Source organism: Trachemys scripta, chromosome 9 (assembly GCF_013100865.1).
Source record: "Trachemys scripta elegans isolate TJP31775 chromosome 9, CAS_Tse_1.0, whole genome shotgun sequence".
Classification (NCBI taxonomy): Eukaryota; Metazoa; Chordata; order Testudines; family Emydidae; genus Trachemys; species Trachemys scripta.
The window spans coordinates 54,678,654-54,701,255 of NC_048306.1; the positions used below are offsets into that span (position 1 = coordinate 54,678,654).

General features: G+C 46.1%; 1 protein-coding gene across 8 annotated transcripts in view; it reads right to left on the reverse strand.

Annotated features, from left to right (window-relative positions):
- Window positions 1–22,602, reverse strand: part of ARMC8 (armadillo repeat containing 8) — a 211,732-nt gene that overhangs the window by 129,231 nt on the left and 59,899 nt on the right. For all 8 annotated transcript variants that reach the window (XM_034781365.1, XM_034781367.1, XM_034781364.1 and 5 more), the window contains 2 exons: window positions 5,530–5,672; window positions 5,331–5,428 (listed from right to left, as the gene is read on the reverse strand). In XM_034781365.1, coding sequence (XP_034637256.1) covers window positions 5,331–5,428; window positions 5,530–5,672 — 241 coding nt within the window. The remainder of the gene's footprint in view (window positions 1–5,330; window positions 5,429–5,529; window positions 5,673–22,602) is intronic.

Sequence of the window (22,602 nt, forward strand, 5' to 3'; positions counted from 1 at the left end):
CTTCTAGTACAATCTCTGTGCTCCGCCCTGGTCCCAACCCTGATTCTGAGGCATGAAGGATGTTGACTGATGTAGCTAGTGCCTATTTTGCTTCAGTCTTCACTACAAAGGTTAATGGCAACCAGATGCTTAACACAATTAATGTTAACAAGGGGAAGGAATGTAAGACAAAATAGGGAAAAACCACAGGTTAAAGAATATTTAAGTAAATTAGATGAATTTAAGTCAGCAGGACCTGACAAGGTGCACCCTATGGTACTAAAAGGGCTACCTGAAAGCAATCTCAGAACCATTAGCTATTATTTTTGAAAACTTCTGCAGGATGGGTGAGGTCCCAGAGGTCTGGAGAAGGGGAAACATAGTACTTATCTTTAAAAAGGGAAACAAACAGGAACTGAAGAATTACAGACTAGTCAACCTAATTTCCATACCTGGAAAGATACCATAACAAATTATTAAACAATCAACTTGTAAGCACCTAAGGGATTATAGGGTTGATAGGTAATAGCCAACACTGATTTGTGAAGAACAAATCATGCCAACCAATCTAATTTCCTTCTTTGACAAGGTTAGTGGCTTGGTGGATAAGGGGAAGCAGTAGACATGATATATGTTGATTTTAATATAGCTTTTGATCCAGTTCCACATGAAACTGACATAATGAAACTAGGGAAATGTGGTCTAGATGGAATTGTTATAAGATGAGGGCACAGCTGGTTGAAAAACTATACTCAAAGGGTAGTTATCAATGGCTCACTGTCAAAGTGGGAAGACGTATCAAGTGGAGTCCCAGAGGGATTTGTCTCAGGTCCAATACTATTCAATATTTTCATTAATGACAGATAATGGAACTGAGAGTATGCTTATAAAATATGCAGATGACATCACACTGGGAGGGGTTGCAAACACTTTGGAGGATAGGATTAGAATTTAAAATTACCTTAAACTGGAGAATTCATCTGAAATCAGCAAAATGAAATTCAATAGACAGGTGGAAAGTACTACATTAAGGAAAGGGAAAAAAATCTAATGCACAGCTACATAATGGGGAACAACAACCTCCTCTTCTTCAAATAATGGTCCCTATTGTACCTAAATTGGAACAGAGAGCGAGGATGAGGATGAAATGGAGGTGCAGAGAATGGAGTTTGCGTTCCTCTGTAGGTGTGTGGGGCTTCAGGAAGAAAACAGGTAAGTGAATGGATTGATTGATGTGAAACTGGGAGATTACCTTTGATAAGAATTTGGGATGCAGGCTCAGTGAGACTATCTTTTGTGGAAAATTGTGAAAAGTGGGTCAGCCATCATAGCTCCGAGTTTGCCGACCATTCTCACGAAAGTGATACCAACAAGGAAGGTGACTTTCATGAAAAGAAGGGACATAGAGCACAATGTTAACAGTTCAAATGGTTGTTTTGTTTCATTAGCATAGATAGAACTAGGTTCAGGTCCCATTGGGCTGTGATGGGTTGGGGTGGGAAGGTTCTGATGAGACCCTTCCAAAACATAGCAGTTATCAGGTGTGTAAAGACGGAGTGACCTTCCACAGGAATGTGCTAATTAGTGCCAGATGGATTTTCAAAGAGTTGATGGCAAGGCCTGATGCCTTCAGGGATAGAACACAATCCAGGAAGAGGATGATCCCTGCTGATTCCGGTGAAATTCCATTTTGTTGGGTCAAGGAGGCAAAGTGCTTCCACTTGTTCCAGTAACAGCGCCTGGTGGATTCCTCCCTGATGCTGGAGAGGATGTCTTGCGCAGATGAAGAACAGGTCCGTTCTAAAGCAGATGCCCATTCAAAACCATGCTCTCAGGTGGAGCAGCGCCTGTGGATTGGGATGTCTGATCTTGCTGTTGCACTGTGTCAGCAGATTGGGGAAGGTGGGGATAGAAATTGGGGGACAGGTTTACATGAAAAGGAGATTGGGAAACCAGAACTGTCTGGACCAGCTGGGGACGATCAGAATGACCGTTGCTCCGTCTCATTAGATCTTGTACAGTACCTGAGGAACAGTAAAGGAGGATTTGATCTTAGGGGATCATTGTCCTGAGAGAGGTGGCAGAGACCTCCCTTGGAGCAGTACGTGGTGCATTTGCTGTTTATATGCGAGGCAAAGAAGTCTCTGATCGGAATCCCACACTGGATGAAGATGTCACTACCAAACCATGAAGTTTCCACTTGTGGTCAATCATAAAATGTCTGCTGAGCGAGTCCGCAAGCACAAGAGGGTCTGATGCGCGATGCACCAATTCCAGAGATTGACTGTTTCTGTGTATAGAGCAGTCAATCTTGTAGCCCCCCCCTCCCATCCCACCATTTGTTGGTGCAGAAAACAGTGGCCATATTGTCTGACATGTGTCGATGATGATCGTCTTTTCCGGGGAGGAGAGGAAGGGGAATCCCTATGCATACATGATGTGGGTCTGTCTGAAGGGATGAGAGCAGGGACACTCAGCAAGAGGTCTATGACGTAATGTCTGGGCAAGTAAACTGTCTGGAGTCACATCTGGAGGCAGCAAAGATGGAGTCGAGTGAAGGTGGTCATGTATGTATGCAAAACCATGTGGCCAAGGAGAGATAGGCAAGTCCTGGCCAGTACATTAGGATTGTTGATAATGTGAGTTATGCTTTCTCTCATTGCCTGGAACCTGCCCCTTGGTAGGTAAGCCTGTGTTGTGACTGAATTGATGGTGTTTAGCATATTTGACATATAAATACCTTACAACGCCAGCTACAACAGTGCCATCGAATACCTATCATCACTTTCAGGTGACATTATAAATAAGAAGCAGGCAGCATTATCTCCCGTAAATGTAAACAAATTTGTTTATCTTAGCAATTGGCTGAACAAGAAGTAGGACTGAGTGGACTTGTAGACTCTAAAGTTTTAAATTGTTTTGTTTTTGAACCCAATTATGTAAAAGAAATAATTCTACATTTGAAAATTACACTTTCACAATAAAGAGATTGCACTACAGTACTTGTATAAGGTGAACTGAAAAATACTCTCTTTTGTTTATCTTTTTTACAGTGCAAATAGTTGTAATCAAAAATATAAAGTGAGCACTGTACACTTTGTATTGTGTTGTAATTGAAATCAATATATTTGAAAATGTAGAAAATATCCAAAAATATTTAAATAGTATTCTATTACTGCTTAATAGTGAAATTAAAACTGATTAATCATATTTTTCTCTCATGATTAATCACAATTAATTGTTAATTTAATTGTTTAACAGCCCTAGTTTTTTAATTAAACTATCATGCTATACCAACTGAAAGGCTTTACAGAAATCTATTACATCAACACTATTACCTTTATCAGCCAAACTTCTAATTTCATTAATAAAAGATACCAAGTTACTGCCACTAAGAAGCCTGATATCCACACATGTGGAATCTCCAGCACTCTTTGCAGGGCCATAAGGCTCTACAGTGGACAGACTGTTCTTCTGCCACAGGCAACATTTTTAGTCAGCTGCTGATTGAATTAACAAGGTGTTGGCCTGATAAAGATAAGTATGCAATGAAAAGCAGTGAGGGACACTTTTGTGTGGTTTACCTAATACCCATCCACTTCCCATTGGAGTCTTGCCACTGACCTTAATGAGAGATGGATCAGGCCTCTAAGTAATGGAACGAGGATTTCACGGATGTCACTAACTGGCTATGTCTGCCTATTACTTTCAGGAGGTGTTTCATGGCATCACATATGGGGAGTAAAGTTTATCGAAACCATCATGAAATGTACGTACACTGTACAGAAAACCCATCATACTGAAGGAACAAGAAACCTAACCGGTGATGATTTCCTACGTTTGAAATGTGCCTGCAATAAAAATAAAAATGTGCTGCATGAACTGAGAAAATATGTAAGGCCTGGTCTACACTAGAGGGGGAGATCAATCTAAGTTACGCAACTTCAGCTATGTGAATAATGTAGCTGAAGTCGACATACTTAGATCTACTTACCGCGGTGTCTTCACTGCGGTAAGTCGACTGCTGATGCCCCCCTGTCGACTCCGCCTGCGCCTCTCGCGCCAGTAGAGTACCGGAGTCGACAGGAGAGCGCTCAGCAGTTGATTTATCGAGTCTTCACTAGACACGATAAATTGACCCCTGCTGTATCGATCGCTCCGGAGGTAAGGGTAGACATGACCTGAGTCCCATCATAAGTGATGTTAAACCAAACAGCACTTCCATATAGATGCATCTCAATGCTTCTGGCAAGATTAGAGCAATAATACTTGTTTGGATGTATAGGAGGCGGTCTCAGTGTTTCTGAAAATTCAATTAAGGGCCATGCCTTTCGGCACCCCTTTATTCCCAGCTCAAACCCGAAGACTCCAAGCACTCTTGCAGAAGCCCAGCCCACAATGACAATGCAACGGATCTCCAAGTGTCTAAACAACACATTTTAGCCACCCATCCTGCAACGTTAGTAGTGCAAGCATTTAAAAATTTTGGCCTTAATGCTTTTTAGCCCAAGTCTGACTCCTGATTGCTTAGATGCAGAGTGTTGCATGTATACTGCAAGCTTACAGCGTGGATCAACACTGAAAAGTGTCTGTAAAAATGACATTGTAGGGGGTCCATGTTCATTTTCTCTCAAATGCTATATTGAATTCACGCAGTGTACAAACAGGAGGGTTTTTCCCCCTTTAACTGAAAGCCCTGCTAATTTAGCCTGGCACGTGAGACTCAAGATAGATTATTGCTGGTGATGATGCATGAGCCAGAAAAAAAAGATTATGCCAGACAAATTCTGCCCTTTCTAACAAACTAAGGAAGAGACAGTGTAGGTTAACTATAAGAAGTAAAGATCTTGACAGCGAGGATTTTCCAAGCTAAATGATGGAAGCTACCTGAAATATTTAAAACTGAATAAAGCACTAAAAATTTAGGTTAGAAGAAAATGCTGTATTGCCTGCATGATTTATTAGACCTTAGTCTAATAAAGACCTAGTCTTTTCCAGTTCTAACTATTATGATTCTGTGATACCATGTTTTTTCCCCCATCTTAAATGATACTTGAATTAAACCAAACCATCTGTATTCTCACATCTTCTATATACACAATAGGCCAGAAAGCTAGAATTTTCAGTTAATTCATGTACAAGTGGCATCAGTAGTCAGGATCTCCCGTTGCCAAACAAATAATGTTCACAGGGTCAGGTTATCTAGACTCCTGATGCCTATGAGTGAAATATTAATAGTGTTAGTAGCACCATACCCAAATATGATGCCATCAGCACACACACATAATACAGGTTGCATTGCATGAACAGAAGTTATATACAAGAGCAAAGATACATTGCCTAAAACTTACTGTATACAATAGTTCCTCTGGAGTTACTGGGCTGGTGAAAATGGTACGAAGACATCGGAGGCAAGCTTCAATAAATTTCAGTTCTGGTGACAGCAATCCTGTGAATATACATATAGTTTCATTCTTTTTGCTTATTTAAAACACAAGTGTTGTAGAAATAGTTACCAAAGTATATTGCATTAAATGAAAGCCAAGATACCTTGCAATAAGGCTGGGATAATATGGCAGTCTAGTAGAGATTTGACATTGTTTTCTGTACCCATCGCAAGGCTTCCTAGCACTACCGCACATTCAGTTCTCAGTTCCGTGCTGGAGGTTTCTTGCTGAAGCAAATATAGCAACCTGTAAATGGAAATACAGAATAATTCCAGTTATACAAATCCCTTTACCCAAAAAGCCTAGTTATCCAAATCCCAGTGTGCCCCCCATGTAGCCCTATATTAATCAATCACCTGCTAATATATTCTCAATCAACCTACTAGAGCCTCCTGGCACTAATCAGTGGCTTAGTATTTGTATAGCACCTCAGAAAAATGCAGAATTATGTACACAGTAGTTTTAATACAATTTGGGTGTTTTAATAAACTTAAAGTGCAAAATATTAAGCAAATATCAACATTACTCCCTTCATTCCCCATATTTCTATCTTAGTGAGACTGCAGCTCAAAACAGCACTTTCTGTTTATCCAAATGCCTAGTTATCTAATCTTCTAGATGTCCCCAGGCCATCTGAATAAATAAGGAAGTGTACTGTATTTACAGAGGAATATTCAGCCTGAAGAAAACCATAGCATCACAGCATCAAATTCAAGTGCAGCCTGTCACATAAAAAGGATACTGTTCCTACTGGAGGGAATGACAGAATCAAAACAAGAGGATAAAACAAACATCCTACAATAGTCATGCAGGTATTTTTACAATAAGTATTACTGTATCTGTTAGAGTAGACTTCCCATTATTACAGAAAGATACTGTATTCTGAATCTTCTAGAAAGATAACAGCAGAATAATGATTGACATCCTAGAAAACTTCCTACTAGATACTGGTACAATCCAAAATTTGAGAGAGAGAGAGAGAATTTTGATAATTTTATTTAGTTTAAATCCGTGTCCTAATGCCCCATCTTTACATGAACGCACACAATCACTGACAAATTGAGCAATCTTGACCATGCCTGTAAATAGATTCCCTGTTAAGAGACAATCTATCAATTTGGAATGGAATATTGGGTAAGCCACACCCATCAGCAATCAAGAAAGGAGGTCAATAGTGAGAAGTTTGGGGTCCAACTGCTCCTCTTATATAAACATAGGAACTGAGTGAAAAACCCAGTGGAGTCCTCCAGAGAACATGCATGCGGGCATGCATACACGCTCACACCCTGTTAACAAGTGAGGACAACATTGCCTAGTCTCATTCTTAGACAATCCATCAGTCTGAAACAGACTACTGGGAATTAGCAAGTCCAAAACCTAGGAAAAAGGCAAGAGCTAGGGAACCTAGATATGAAGGGAGGACAGAAGACTACAAGACTTTAGCATCAAAGGCATCAATGTTTTTAAAACAGTCCTTAAAACAAAACAAACGTTGCTCCCTTGCAGATTCTCTCATAAAATGCTTTATTTCGCTTCCCATATAATGGAAATAGATTTTGTACAAAGCTCTTAAACTGAAAGGTGATAAGATTTACCATTCTCCTTAAGTGACTTAACTGCTGCTCACATTCACCAGGTGAAAGTTATCTTACAGGCACCAAGGCCTTTGTCCTTACTATTGTATAATATTAATGAGGCAGTGGCTTTTTGAATGGCTTTCTAGACTGAAGTAGGTCTTCCACGAGTTCTTCACAGACATTCCAGTTCCATAGGCATATCTTGTCACAATCCAGGCAGTAAGTCTGAACTTGCCAGGGCTTTCGGAACCAATCGGACCCTTCTTCAAGAAATCTTTGAGGAGTAACTGCCAGGGAAGACCGACTGATTTCTTCAGATTGGAGAAATATCCTGTCAATACAGACTGTAAGGGACATGCTGACTCTGTCTTTCCCCATTTTCCTGGCCACCTGAGTTGAAAGGGGAAAGAGGAGAAATGCATATCTGAAGATCCAATCAGGTGACAAGATTTCTATTTTCCGTAAGTTTTTCTCCTAATGTTTGGACATAAGAGATGCTACTTTTAGTTGCATTTTGGTGCAAAAAGCACTTCTGCAGAGTTCCATACAGTGCTGTTAAAATACTGCTTCCCAGTATCCGTGTGGAAACTCAGCTTGAATGTTGAATTTCCCCTGAATACAGTGCACAAACTGTAATGCTTTGATTCTCTAGAAGGTGGTAGATTGAAGAGTTTCCATTCTCGGGTACAAGGTGTATATGCTACCATGATGATTTATAAAAAGGCAGAGCAGTAGGGCAGTCATTCTGTATTATGCAGGAGGACATGAAAATATTACTAGGTATCTTATGAGAAAGCCAACTGCCCACTGTTCCAGCAGAATGATGTTCCTTTGCATGCCATAGGGGATTGCTTTCCTTAATTGGGAAAAAAAAAAAAATCCATGCACGCCCCTCTAGCTGGTCAGACAGGTGTCTGCTGTGATCCAGATGGATTGGGATCTTGAGTAGAGGTTTCCCCTAAGCCAGGTTTCTGGAATTATTCCATTATTTTAGAGACAAATTTGCAGTGGTGGGAGTGATCTAATTGAGCAGAGATACTGGGAGGAGAACCCACACTATAAAAGAAAAGATCTGAGAGGAAAGGCCACAGGATTGCATCTCAGCATGATACTATCAAGCCTGAAGAAAGAAGGGCTTGCTAGATGAAGTATTGGGTCTAAACCAAGACTTTGTTTCTCTGTAGTCCACAAGCAGGATAACTTTGTTGAGATGGATTCTTGTGATGGAGATAAGCAGCTCTTTTCCCAGATGATCACACATCTATACTGATTGACCAGAGAGAGAGAGAGACCTGGACCCCCTTTTATCTGCACTGCAATCAAATGAAGAGGCCCACTGGCTAGAGAAATATGTGGATACTCTCTCCTCAGCAAAAGGAAAATCAGCACCTGCTAATATTTTGAAGATGTCTCATGGGATTGAAGGAGGAGATCACTTACTGAATTTAAGCCTCCCCCACTACAAACCTCAAGTGTCTAGAATAGGAAGAATGGGCTGGGACACGGAGAAATGGTTCTCTGAGGTCTATGGAGCATACATACAGTAGAATCTCAGAGCAACTGACTCTCTAGGCCAGGTTTCAGCGGTAGCTGAGCCCCCTACTCAGCACCAGTATGAGTTTGCAAGCTTGTCCCCCTCCTTGCGCGCACGTGTGTGTATATATTTTTTATATAAACAGCATGTCCCCATTATGAGGGGAGGGGTGTTAAAAAACAGCACATGCCCCTCCCAGCCAGGGGAAGGGTGAAAATGGTGCAGACCCCAGCGCTGCTCCTGCTCTGTTGGCTCTGGCTGCCTTGGGCTAGCAGCCCCGGGGTCTTGCTGTAAGTGGCTGCTCGTGTGCGGGGATGGGGACATGCCATAGGGGATGTCATAGGCAGCCCAAATGTGCCAATCTCTAAGATGCAATACAGGCACAGAACAATATTTGCCTTTTTTGGGGGGGAGGGGGAGTGTCTCTGCTGCTGCCTGATTGATTACTTCCAGTTTCACTTGGTCAGTCCATAACTCTCGTGTTCGTATCTTTGAGATTCTACTGTAGATTTTCTAGATCTCTTGTATTAAGAGGACGTGCTCTATTCAGTAATGTGCATCATGAATCAGATTGTTGTGAGGAGTCTAAAAAGGACAACGTTCTCTCCTTCAGTATAACAAAGACCCTTCTTGAAGGATTCTGACTTTTAGCTTAGTCTCCTTTTCCTGGTGTGGGAACCTGAGGCAGGAAAAGGGAAAAAGAAATGGGAGGAATGATATCTGGAGGTATCAGCTGCTAGGTGGGTGAAGACTTGAGCCTTACTAGATCACACACTGACCAGGCCTAGCTTCCTCCTCACAAGTCCTTTAGTGTGCTACATCAGACTGTGGAGGCTGGGAGGGTAAATAGCGAGTATTTTAGCCACTAGCAATGGGCTTCCCTCAGAAGACTCACAAATACAGAGAACATCCCTAAACCCAACCCCACAGACAAGTGTTCAGATTTCCTTAATCCTGCAGGGATTATGCTTCAGAGAGAAGGGCAGCCCAGGCCTCACCTCCAGCCTACAGCAGTGCCCACTGTCACCCTTTACAAGGAGTCAGTATAAACTCATGGTCCAATACTTGTCCATGGCAGGGGAAAGCCCAATCCCTTGCAGTCAAGGGAGTAGGCACTATTACAAAGAACTAGCTGCATTTCCTGCTATGAGTCAACTCCTCAACTAAGGAGTTAGGGTCCAGAGGTGAGGAGTGTGGGAGGAGAGAGTACAGTGGAAAAGACTAGCTGTCAAGCCTGCTCAAACAGGCTGAGAGCACAGCCTGTTCCTTCAGAGACAGCACACTGTGCTTATGAAACAGCTCACAGTTTATATAAGGGGAGCAGTGAGATCCCAAAACTTCTAACCAATGAGCTGCCTCCACAAGTGCCTGTGGGGCACCTAACCCTTTAATTTGTTCCAGTGTACAAGAATGCAGAAACACATTCTCATCTTCACTACATTACTGCAGAGAACTTCATGCAGAAGCCAGTGGAGTTACTTTTGATTAATACCAACGTAAACTGAGATCAGAGTCTTGGGTAAGAGTCAACAGGTTTTGGAGGGAGGCTCTCAAAGAGCAATTTTAGACTTTTCATCTGATTAATATACTGTAATAAATGCCTTAATACACATTTATATATGCATGTGGTCACTACAGGGTACAGTTAGCAGTGTTTGGGTGTCTTATCTGTGTGTTTGCATACCTCGGTGTGTTTGGATTTCTAAATTAAGGTTAAACTCTAAATTCCTGGGTTTGTAATGCTTATTTTGGGAATAATTACACCATTTCTTAATAATTTTACTGCTAGATCTTGAATACATACTCTCAATCTTAACTCTAGCTTAACATTTCTTTTTTGTCTTGAGAGACCAGGTGGGTGGACCAACTTGTTGGTGATAGAGACAAGCTTTCGAGCTTACACAGAGCTCTTCTTCAGGTCTGGGAAAGGCACTCCCAGCATCACAGCAAAATGCAAGGTGGAACAGATTAACATAAATGGTTTGCACATGTTGTAAGGAACTATACAAAGTAGAGTGGCCCATTAACAGCTCTGCAGTCATAAGATTAAAAAAAAGGGGGTGGGGGTTAGTGGTTTACAGATTGTTGTATAAATACAATATTTATTATTTATTGTTAATAAATAAAAAAATAAAGCCATAAATACAGTGTCTCTGGTTCAGTCCACAATTTTTGGTGTCTAGCAAAGTAATGAATTTAGACTCCAAGGCTCATCTTTTCAAAGTGTTATGCAGGTTTCCTTTGAGGATGAGGAATGATAGGTCAGATATAGAGTGATCACTCTGTGAAACATGTTCATGCATAGGTGATAGTGTTTTCATCTTTTATCATTTGCCTATGAGAGTTCATTCACGAGATTGTCTGATTTCACCTCATAGTTATTGGTGTATTTAAGTGCACTGGATGAGGTATACCACATGAAATAAGCATGTGTAGGATCCACAGCTCTTAAAAGTTGTGTTGTGGGAGGTGTTGATTATTCTATCACTGAAGATATGTCTGCAGATTTTGCATCTGTTCTGGCAGGCTCTGGTGCCACTTTGAGGTGGTGCATCCTGGTCTATGAGGAGCTTGTTTCTGATGAGTTTAGAGAGGTTCGGGGGGTTGTTTGAAGGTCAGAACAAGAGGTGTTCAGGAAAGATTTCTTTCACGATAGGGTCCCCATTGAGTTTGGGTTGTAGTCGTTTGAGGATACCCTCGGATGGGAACCAACGTGGGCTGGTAAGTGACAACTAGGGGTGTGCAGTCAGCATGGGTTTTATTTCTGTATTGAAGGAGGTTCTCCTCAGGTATTTGGGTTGCCTGTTCCATGATGTGATCTCCTTCTCTGGTGGAGTGTCCTTGTTTGGTGAAGGCGGTTTTAAATGTGTTATGGTGTATATCCTGGACTTTTCCTCAGAGCATATTCTGTCGTATCCGAGTGCCTGGATGTAGATAACAGATTTCATGATGTGTTTTGGGTGGTTACTAAAATCTTGAAGATAGAGGTGGAGGCCCATGGGTTTCTTGTATATGATTGTTGTAGGGTTACATTATTGAAGCTGATTGTGGTGTCCAGGAAGTTGATGCTCATGGGGGAGTGTTCCAGAGAAAGTTTAATGGACAGGTGGTGGTGGTTGAAGTTGTGGTAGAAATCTATGAGGGGGCTTAAGACATATATCCAGAGGATGAAAATATCATTGATATCATCTCAGGCATTTCATTTATTTTGTGGTTCATTTGTCCAGAAATAATTCTTCTTCAAGGTAGCCCAAGAAGAAGTTGGCATATTGGTAAGCCACCTTAGTAAACATGGCTGGTCCTATGGTTTGGACAAAGTGTTTGTCATTGGATGTAAAATTGTTATGGGTGAGGATGAAGTGGATGAGTTTGGCTTTGTGTTTGGGGTGGATATCTGAGGGTTGTCCATTGTCTTGTAAATATATTTGAGGTAGGCAGCTATGCAGTCATTGTGGTATATAGGGTAGTGACATCCATGATGGTTAGGACGATGTTCAGAAGGAGATTGTGGAGGAAGTCAGTTGTGTCGTGGAGGAAGCAGCCCTTTGTGTGGTGAGTCGTTCAGTAAGAGTGCCGTGACCAAATATGATGGGTCTGCCTGGGTTCCCCTGTTTGTGTATCTTGGGAAGCCTGTAGAAGATCCCTGGGGTAGGTTCATGCACAACCCTTTCAACAGATGAGCCTGGGAGCTTAAATTGCTAGACACTAAAAATCATGGTCCTAATACAGATACCGGATTTATGGCTTATTACAATAGGTGGATATTTTGATTGATATGACAGTCTACAGAGACTTTTGGCAGGAAGAGAGGATGGGTATGTAACGTGACCTTGTCACTGCAGAAGGTAGAGTAAGGTGGGTCAGCCATGAGCAGTCCAATTTTTCCTACCCTTCTGGCCAAGGTGATGGCTATCAGGAATGAGATCTTGAGAGAGGAATGAAGGAATGAGCAGGGGATCATAGGTTTGAAAGGAGTGTTTCTTAAGGCATTCAGGACAAAGTCAAGATCCCAATGGGGTGTAGGGTTCCAGACATGAGGAAACAAGTTAGATAGACCCTTAAATAATCTGGTCATGGTAGGGTGAACAAAAATTGAGAAACCCTTGACAGGCAAATGGAAAGCCATGATAGCTGCCAGGTGCACCTTGAAAAAACTCATAGATAGACCCTATATTTTTAATTCCAACAGGTAATAACGGATCCTTGAGAGAGGAGTTTCAGAATGTTTCCACTTCGGCAGGTAAGTCTTACATGTGAAAGGCTTCCAACTATTCAAAAGTATAGACTGGATCTCAACAGAGCAGTGTAATTCTAAATTAGAGAATTGAGGAGCCAGGCTACCATGAGGTCCAGAGACATAAGGGTGGGGTGGCTCATGGTGCTCGAGTTGTGTGTCAGGGGGTCTGATCTGAGCAGGTGGTGTCAAGGTATCAATACAAAAAGGTGGGATAAATCTGAGTACCACATTTGTCTGTGCCAAAATGGAGCTATTAAAATGACCCTTGCTTCCTCCTGCTTCTGTCTGATTAATGTCCTGAGGATTACAAGAGTTGGTGGGTAGGCACAGAAGAGAATACAGGGCCAGGAAACTAGAAGTGTATCTCATAAAAAAGGACAGTTACCTGTTCCGTAACTGGAGTTCTTCGAGATGTGTTGCTCATGTCTATTCCACAGTAGGTGTGCGTGCTCACCACATGCACCGATGCCGGAAGTTTTTCCCTTAGCAATACCCACAGGGGGAGCGCTGCTGCAACCCCGGGATTGACGCCTCTATAGCACGCTATAAGGGGAGCTGCGCGATCCCCCACCCGTGGTTCCTTCTTGCCGGACCAACTCTGACAGAGAGGAAGGAGGGCGGGATGTGGAATAGACATGAGCAACACATCTCAAAGAACGCCAGTTACAGAACAGGTAACTGTCCTTTCTTCTTGGAGTGCTTGCTCATGTGTATTCCACAGTAGGTGATTGCAAGCTATGTCTGATGGAGGTGGGTAGGAGTTCACAGATTCCCTGACTGAAGCACAGCTCTACCGAAACCAGCATCATCCCTGGCGTGGAAGACAACTGCGTAGTGCAAGGTGAACGTGTGCACTGAGGACCGGGTAGCAGCTCTACAGATGTCCTGGATAGGGACATGGGCCACAAAAGCAGCCGACAAGGCCTGAGCCCTTGTCGAGTGTACCCTCACGATAAGTGGTGAGGGAACCCCTGCTAGGTCGTAGCATGTGTGGATGCACGATGTAATCCACCGGGAAAGCCACTGGGTGGAGATCGGTTGATCCTTCATGCGCTCGACTGAAGCAACAAATAGTTGTGAAGACCTGCGGAATGGCTTAGTCCGGTCCAGATAAAAAGCCAGTGCCCTGCACACATCGAGAGTATGGAGGCGGCATTCCTCATTAGACACATGAGGTTTGGGGCAGAGGACAGGCAGGAAGATGTCCTGGCCCATGTGAAAAGCGGAGACCACCTTAGGGAGGAATGCAGGGTGTGGGCGGAGCTGCACCTTCTCCTTGTGAAAGATCATGTGGGGGGGGTGGTAGGTCAGGGCCCTGAGCTCCGAAACCCGCCAGGCTGACGTGATAGCCACGAGGAAGGCTACCTTTCATGAAAGGTGAGACCATGAGCATGTAGCTAGGGGCTCGAACGGGGGCCCCATGAGGCGGGATAATACCAAATTTAGATCCCACTGAGGAATAGGGGCTCTAGCATACGGAAAGGACCAGTCTAGCCCCTTGAGGAAACGCCCGGTCATGGTATGGGAGAAAACCGAGCAGCCCTGGACCGGCGGATGGAACGCCAATATAGCCGCCAGGTGCACCCTGACGGAGGAATGTGCCAGGCCCTGAGTTCTAAGGTGAAGGAGGTACTCAAGGATAAGTTGGAGGGGGGCAGACATTGGGGAAGTACCCCGTTCGCTTGCCCACCCACCTGGAGAACCTAGACCACTTTGCCAGGTAGGCTTGGCGCGTGGATAGCTTCCTACTTTCTAGGAGGACACACCTGACCCCTTCCGAGCACCTTCTCTCCTCCACATCTAGCCATTGAGCAGCCACGCTGTCAAATGGAGGATGGCCAGGTTGGGGTGGAGGAGGCGGCCCTGGTCCTGGGACAGTAGGTCCGGGTGGAGCGGCAACGGCCGCAGAAGGGCCAACAGCAAGCCCAGGAGGGCCCCGTATCAATGTTGCCGGGACCAAGCTGGGGCGATCAGGAGGACACGCGCCTTGTCCATTTTCACTTTCTCTAGGACCTTGCCGATGAGGGGGAACGGGGGAAAGGCGTAGAGGAGGTGACCCGACCATTACAGGAGGAAGGCATCTGCTGAGGTCGTTCTCTTTTCCCCCCCCCCCCCCCCCCGAAACAGAACCTGTGGCAACGGCGGTTCTGTTGGGTCGCAAATAGGTCTACTTGGGGAGTGCCCCACGCTCGGAAGAGCTGGTGACTGACCTCCAAGTGGAGCGACCACTCATACCGGGAGGAGAAAACCCTGCTCAAGTGATCGGCCTGAGTGTTGTTGACACCTGGCAGGTGGAAAGCCTTCAGGGAGATGTTGTGGGCTATACAGAACTTCCATAGGCTGAGGGCTTCCTGGCAGAGGGCTGAGGACCTCGTCCCGCCTTGCCTGTTGATGTAAAACATCGTGGCGGTATTGTCCATGAGTACTCTGACCACCTTGCTGCGCAGTTGTGAGCTGAACGCCACACAGGTTAAGCGTACTGACCTGAGCTCCCTGACATTTATGTGAAGGGATAACTCCAATGCTGACTACATCCCTTGGGTCTGTGAGTTCCCTATGTGGGCCCCCCAGCCCAAGTCCGATGCATCGGACAAGGGGTCTAGTGACGGGGTCAGTTCCCAGAAGGGAATCCCTTGGAGCATATTGGCTAGGCAGGATCACCATTGTATCGAGGCGATCACCAGCGCCAGTACTGTGAGGACTTTGTCCAGCCTGTCCCGGGCCTAGGAGAACTCTGAGGCGAGTCAGAGTTGGAAGGGCCTCATCCGAAGTCTGGCATAGCGGACCACATACGTGCACGCCGCCATGTGGCCCAGGAGCTGCAGGCATATCCTGGCCGTGGTCATGGGGAACTCCGTGACCGAGGTTATGAGCCCCTTCAGGGTCTGGAACCTGCCCAGGGGAAGGGAGACTGTGGCCTCAGGCGCTCTCCTGAATGCCTCCATGAATTATATGCGCTGCACCGGAACCACTGTCGACTTGGCCTCATTTATTAGGAGGCCTAGGTTGGCACACGTAGCCAAGAGCAGCTCCGCATGGTCCTGTACCTGAGACCGCGAGCTGCCCTTGAGCAGCCAATTGTCGAGATAGGGAAATATCTGGACCCCTCAGCGTCTGAGGTAGGCCGCCATTAGCGCCATACACTTTGTGAACACCCTGGGCATGGTGGACAGGCCAAATGGGAGGACCGTAAACTGGTAGTGGTCCTGTCCCACCAGGAAACGAAGGAAGCGTCTGTGCCCCTAGAATATATGGATATGGAAGTATGCATCCTGAAGGTCCAGGGCCAAATACCAATCACCAGGGTCCAGAGAGGGTATGATGCATACCAGAGAGACCATGCAGAACCGGCATTTAGCCATGAACCGATTGAGGTCTCGTGAATCCAGGATAGGCCTGAGCCCTCCTTTCGCCTTCAGGATAAAGAAGTAATGGGAGTAAAACCCTTTTCCCAGGAACTCCCTTGGAACTTTCTCCACAGCTCCCAAGCTGAGGAGCCGATCCACTTCCTGCTCTAGCAGGAGTAAACGTGACGGGTCTCCCCTGCCGTCCGAGGGAGGAGGGTGGGAGGGCGTGGGTGAGACAAATTGTAGCGTGTTGTCCTGGGAAATGGTGTTGAGGACCCAATGGTCCGATGTTATTCGGGACCATTCCGCAAGGAACGCACACAAGCAGTGGCTGAAAGCAAACTTTATTGGTAGGAGGATCCTCTCAGGGGGCACCCAAGTACCCTCCTGCATCCAGTCAAAAACACCTCTTGCCCTGCTGCTTGCCCCTCGAGGGCCCAGGTTGCGGAGCAGAGCGAGACTGCCTTTGAGGTCGCCTCTTTTGGGTCTTGGACCTCTTATAGGCGGGCTCATATTTTGGCTGGGGAACCGGGACAGGAGCCTGCGGCTTAGGCTTTTCCTTGGGCGGGACGTAAAGCCCGAGGGTTTGTAGGGTAGTACATGAGTCCTTCATGCCATGTTTCACATCTGTTTGTTCCGCGAACAGGTCCTTGCCATTAAAGGGAAGATCCTGCATCACAGACTGCGCTTCCGTGAAGAGCCCGGACAGCAGTAGCCACGACACCCTGCGCATGGACACCACCGAGGCCATGGACCAAGCAGCCATGTCAGCTGCATCCGATGCTGCCTGCAGAGCAGCCTTTGCAGCAGCGGTACCCTCCTCCACGAGCGCTTTAAATTCCTTCCTTTCAAGCTCCGGAAGGGAGGGTTAGAATTTCGGCAGTGACCCCCACAAGTTAAACTCATAACGACTGAGGAGGGCTTGGTGGTTGTCCACCCGGAGCTGGAAACTGGATGACGAATAAAGTTTCCTACCAAACGAGTCCAGCCTTCTAGAGTCCTTATTCTTAGGTGTGGGTCCTGGTTGACCCTGTCTCTCCCTATGATTTATAGACTCCACCACTAGGGAGTTGGGGGCCAGGTGGGTATAGAGATACTTGTGCCCTTTCGTGGGCACAAAATATTTGCGCTCTGCTTTCTTCAATATTGGCACAAGGAAGGCCGCTGTTTGCCAGAGGGCATTGGAAATGTTAGCCACCCCTTCGTGCAGCAGCAGAGCCACTCTGCCCGGTGCCGAAGGCGAGAGCACATTGAAGAGCAAGTCTGAGGGTCCCTCCATCTCCTCAGCTTAGAGTTGGAGGCTCAATGCTACTCGCTTCACTACCTCCTGGTGAGCCCTGAAGTCCTCCTGCGGTGCAGAGGGTGATGGGGCTGCAACCTTGTCATCCAGCACAGGCGAGGAGGCCAGTACGGAGCTCTACACGTCAGCTGGCACTGCGGGATCTACCCCTTGGTCAGACTCTGCGTGCAGTGCCAAGGATCTGTGACCCACCGATCTATCCCTTGGAGGCCTGGATGGCGAGGCGGAGGGAGCCGCTACCGAATGAGCCCCTGGCTAGGCATGCACAGGGAGGCCAGGAGTTCACTGGCACCACTGGCCCTGCCATGGGGGCCCTTGCCACTGACTATGCTGCGGCGCTGGCGGCACCCACTGGTCGGGTTGGACGGGCTGAGACATAGGGGGCCGCATGTGGGTCGAGGTCGGGGTTACCAACGACCTATCGGTACCATGGGAGCGGTACGATCGATGGTGCCGAGAACGACGTCTGCCATGGGACCGGGACTCCGATGTTGAGGAACGGTGCCACCTCAAGCTACTACTTCTCAAGAGGCTGCAAAGCCTAGATCCGTGACGATGCGGAGCTGGCGATCCCCGCCGGGAGTCATGGGCACGGTGCCTCGAGGAGAGAGAGCTGGAGCGCGAACAGCGACAGCGCCTGCGTCGGGAGCGGCTACGGTAGCTCCGACGAGAAGGGGAGAGACTACGGCGCCTGTGCCTGTCCTGTCGATACTCTCTGCTCAGCGTGGAGTGGTGTCTGGAACTCCGATCCGACGGCACCCGACCAGACAATCTAGTGAGTGACGAAAGCGGAGGCCGGAGACTGTGCCCTGACAGGACGCTGAGCAGTGAGCAGGCCCAAGAGCAGTCCCCATACTGGGAATCTGCATTGGGTCGGGGTCGACTGTCTAGAGCCCAGCAGCGGATTGCCTCTAGAGCAGGACCTAGGTGCCGGTGGTGCCCCAGGTACCTGCAGAGTCATAATGTCTCTGGCCGCCTGCAGGGCCTCCAGCGTCGAAGGCATCCGGAGAGGCCTGAGTCGACACAATTGGGCGGCTCCGCTCGACATGAGTCACAGCTCCGGGGCCTGGGCGGGGGGGGGGGGGGGGGGAGCGATGGAGCTGCCCGAAGCAGGTCTAGCCTCTGCCCCTGCTTTCTCTCAATGCCGCTGAGAAGACAGTGCCTTTCTCTGTTTCTTAGATGGGGAGTGGTGCTGGCAGATCACTGTGCACCGAAGACAAGGTGCCTGGTGCCGAATCTGCTCGGCGCACCAGGGTTGGAGCCAGTGCAGACTCCATGAGAAGGGCCCGAAGTCTAATGTCTCTTTTCTTTTTGCAGATCTTACAGCAGTCACTACTGTGGGATTCACCCAAGCAGCAAAGACAGTCGGCGTGCGGGTCACTTCTGGGCATCAAAAGCCTGCAAGAGTCGCACGATTTAAACCTTGGAGCATGGGGCATGCCCTGGCCTGAACACTAACTAACTGAACTGAAACTTGTTGAACTAATGAACACAGGTACCACTAACAACCAACGACGAGTTCTGGGATGAGCTGCAGCGAAGCAAAACTTGGAGCAAGTTGTTCTGATGCATCCTCGTTAGCAGCAAAAAGGAACTGAGGGTGGTGGGGAGCGCGTGGCTCCCCTTATAACGCGCTATAGAGGCGCCGCTCCAGGAGTCACAGCAGCGCTCCCCCTACGGGTACTGCTAAGGGAAAATCTTCCAGCACCAGTGCACATGGCTAGCACACACACCTACTGTGGAATATACATGACCAAGCACTCGAAGAAGTTAAATATCAGAGGGGTAGCCGTGTTAGTCTGGATCTGTAAAAAGCGACAAAGGGTCCTGTGGCACCTAATAAACTAACAGACGTATTGGAACCTAAGCTTTCATGGGTGACTGTATCTGACGAAGTGAGTATTCACCCACGAAAGCTTATGCTCCAATACGTCTGTTAGTCTATAAGGTACCACAGGACTCTTTGTCCCTTTCATAAAAAGTTGTGGCCACATCCCCTTTGGAGTAGATTTGTTATTGGTCGGGGTTGCAGGGAGATCCGTTAAGGGGAAGCCCCATGCTTTCAGGATCCTGTGGAAGATCAGGTTATTGAGCTCCCACTCATAATCCTGATGGAAGTTTCTGCTCAGAGCATCTGTTGTCATGTTTTGGAGGCCTGATAAGTAAATCGCAGAAATTTATAGAAACCAATTCTATAGTTTGAGCAATTCTATGGACAATGACTAAGATCCTGCCTTCCCCTTGTCGATTTATATAGTACATTACCACTCTTATATCATTAATTCTGACATGATGGCCCTGAATATCATAGAAAAAATGCTGGCACGCAAACAAACTGCTCTTAGAACTAAAATGTTGATGTGAAGCACCGTTTCTTGTGGAGACCATTGCCATGTGCTGTGGAACTTTGTAAATGGGCTCCCCAGCCTAAGAGGGAGGCATCCATTGTAATGATTCATACTGTTGGCAGGCATGAGAATGGTGCTGCCACACAGATCTTCAAGGGTCTTCCCACCACCTGAGGTACTCCAGTACCCATGGAGGTATGGAAACTCATTAGGCCAGGCTTTATTTGTTCAGTTTATATAGGATTTTGAGCCAAGCCAGAAGACACTGGAGACGTACTCTCATGTGTGGTGTCACAAATGTCAAAGCTGACAAATGACCTACAATTTGGAAGCAGGTTATTATTGATGTAAGGGGACTCAGCTGCAGGATGGTGATGAGACCAGATATGGCAGAAAACCTGTCCTCTGGTAGGTAGGCTCTGGCAGTCCAGGAGTCCAGCATAGCTCCAATGAAATCTATCCCCTGAATGGGTGTTAAAGTGGACTTTTTCAGGTTCATATGAAGGCCCAAAGATTGGAACAAGGTTAGCGCCTGGATGGTTGCCAATTGGACCACTGTTACAGAACGCCCCTTGAGAAGCTAATCATTCCATCGGGAAGACTGCAATACTATCTCAATGCAGGTAAGCTGCAACTATTGAGAAGACCTTCGTAAAAACTCATGGGGCTGTGGAAAGCCCAAAGAGGAGGACACAGTATTGTCTGTGTTCTGAGCAGATGACAAAGCACAGAAATTATTTGTAGGAGGGAACTATGGTGACATGAAAATACACATCTTAGAGGTTGAGCTCGGTAACCAATTCCCCCATTTAGAGATGAGATTAGGGTAGCCAGTGTCACCATCCTAAAGTGCTATGCATGGTGTTCAGGTTCCTGAGGTCTAGAATCAGCTGCCAACCACTGTTTCTTTTGGGAACCAAAAAATAATATGAAATAAAACCCTCTTTCTGCAAATTCTGAGGGAACTGGCTCTATCATCCGCAGATGCAGAAAGAATTGAACCATTTACTTTAAAAAATCCCTGTGAGAGGGATCCCTGAAGAGGGAAGGAATGAGTGATAGATTGAAAGTATATAGAGTATCCAGTAGTGACCACCTCTAAAATCTACTTGTCTGTAGCAATAAGCTAACAAACAGGTAGAAATCAAGATAGGCGATCCCAGAAGGAAGGGTTAAGGAGTACATGCAGCAGACTCATGAGAGGGAATTTTTTGAGGCCCTCAAGTAGACTCAAAATGGTCGTTTGGAGGCCAGCTGGGGGTTTCCGTTGGGCATGACCTCTCTTTTGAGACCTGGATCTCTTTTTGGGAGGTTCTGCAGGGCTGGAATAGGTGTGATCCAGATGCTATTGGAATGGCCAGAATGCTGTCTGGGATTTACTAAGAAACTACTTTGTTCCAGGTCCATAAATCCTGACCTACCTAAGGGGTGCCCTTGAGGGCGCGCAGTGAGCTGTCACTGCCATCATTGAACAGCTGCAGCCTTTCAAAGGGGAGGTCTTCTACTGTTTGTACTTCTCTAGGGAGGCCAAAAGCCCGGAGCCAAGATGCTCATTGCACAGCCACAGCATCATTGAGGACAGCCTGTAAGGAAGCTCTGGTGATTAGTTAGCCTTCAGAAAAGAGGGTTTGGTACTGTGGGAAATCATCAATAAAATGAGTAAATTTTGCAATTATTGAAATAATGTTTTGTCATCAGAGTCTGATAAATTTGTTACTTGAAACTGAAGAGCAGTAGAGGAATAGTTCTTCCTGCCAAAGACATCTAAGTGTTTTGCCTCTCCATCCGAAAGCGTGGATCTTGAGCATGTCTCGCTGCTTCTCTTGTTGACTGCAAGCACTACAAGAGAGCTGGATGTGGGGTAAGAAGAAATATTCCAGCCTTTTGGCTGATACGTATATTTTGTCTGTCCATTTACATGTAGGGACAAGAGTGTCAGAGGTCTGCCACAAATTATGGGCTGGAGACAAAAGTGCTTCATTAATAGGCAGCACTATTTTACTTTGAGGGGTGATGTGAATAATATCCACAAAAGAATGCTTGAGCAGCCCCCCATATCCTTGCCACACTGCTGTTTTGTGACCAAGACACGAGAAGTCATTCTTCCGCTCTACTCAGCTCTGGTTAGGCCTCAACTGGAGTACTGTGTCCAGTTCTGGGCACCACATTTCAAGAAAGATGTGGAGAAATTGGAGAGGATCCAGAGAAGAGCAACAAGAATGATTAAAGATCTTGAGAACATGACCTATGAAGGAAGGCTGAAAGAACTGGGTTTGTTTAGTTTGGAAAAGAAGACAGAGGGGACATGATAGCAGTTTTCAGGTATCTAAAAGGGTGTCATAAGGACGAGGGAGAAAACTTGTTCACCTTAGCCTCTAAGGATAGAACAAGAAGCAATGGGCTTAAACTGCAGCAAGGGAGGTTTAGGTTGGACATTAGGAAAAACTTCCTGTCAGGGTGGTTAAACACTGGAATAAATTGCCTAGGGAGGTTGTGGAATCTCCATCTCTGGAGATATTTAAGAGTAGGTTAGATAAATGTCTATCAGGGATGGTCTAGACAGTATTTGGTCCTGCCATGAGGGCAGGGGACTGGACTCGATGACCTCTCGAGGTCCCTTCCAGTCTAAGAATCTATGAATTTATGAGGATGAGTGGGGTACGTGTGTGGGTCAAGTGGGCACTGATACCAGAAATCTCCAAATCAAAGATGCAGGTGTACCTGAAGTGGTGAACCTACAGGGACAACTCGAAAAAACAGTCATGCACTATGCTGTAAGTTCTGCTAACGTATGTTTTACTGTTTTATTTCATGAAGCAATACAACCTAGTGA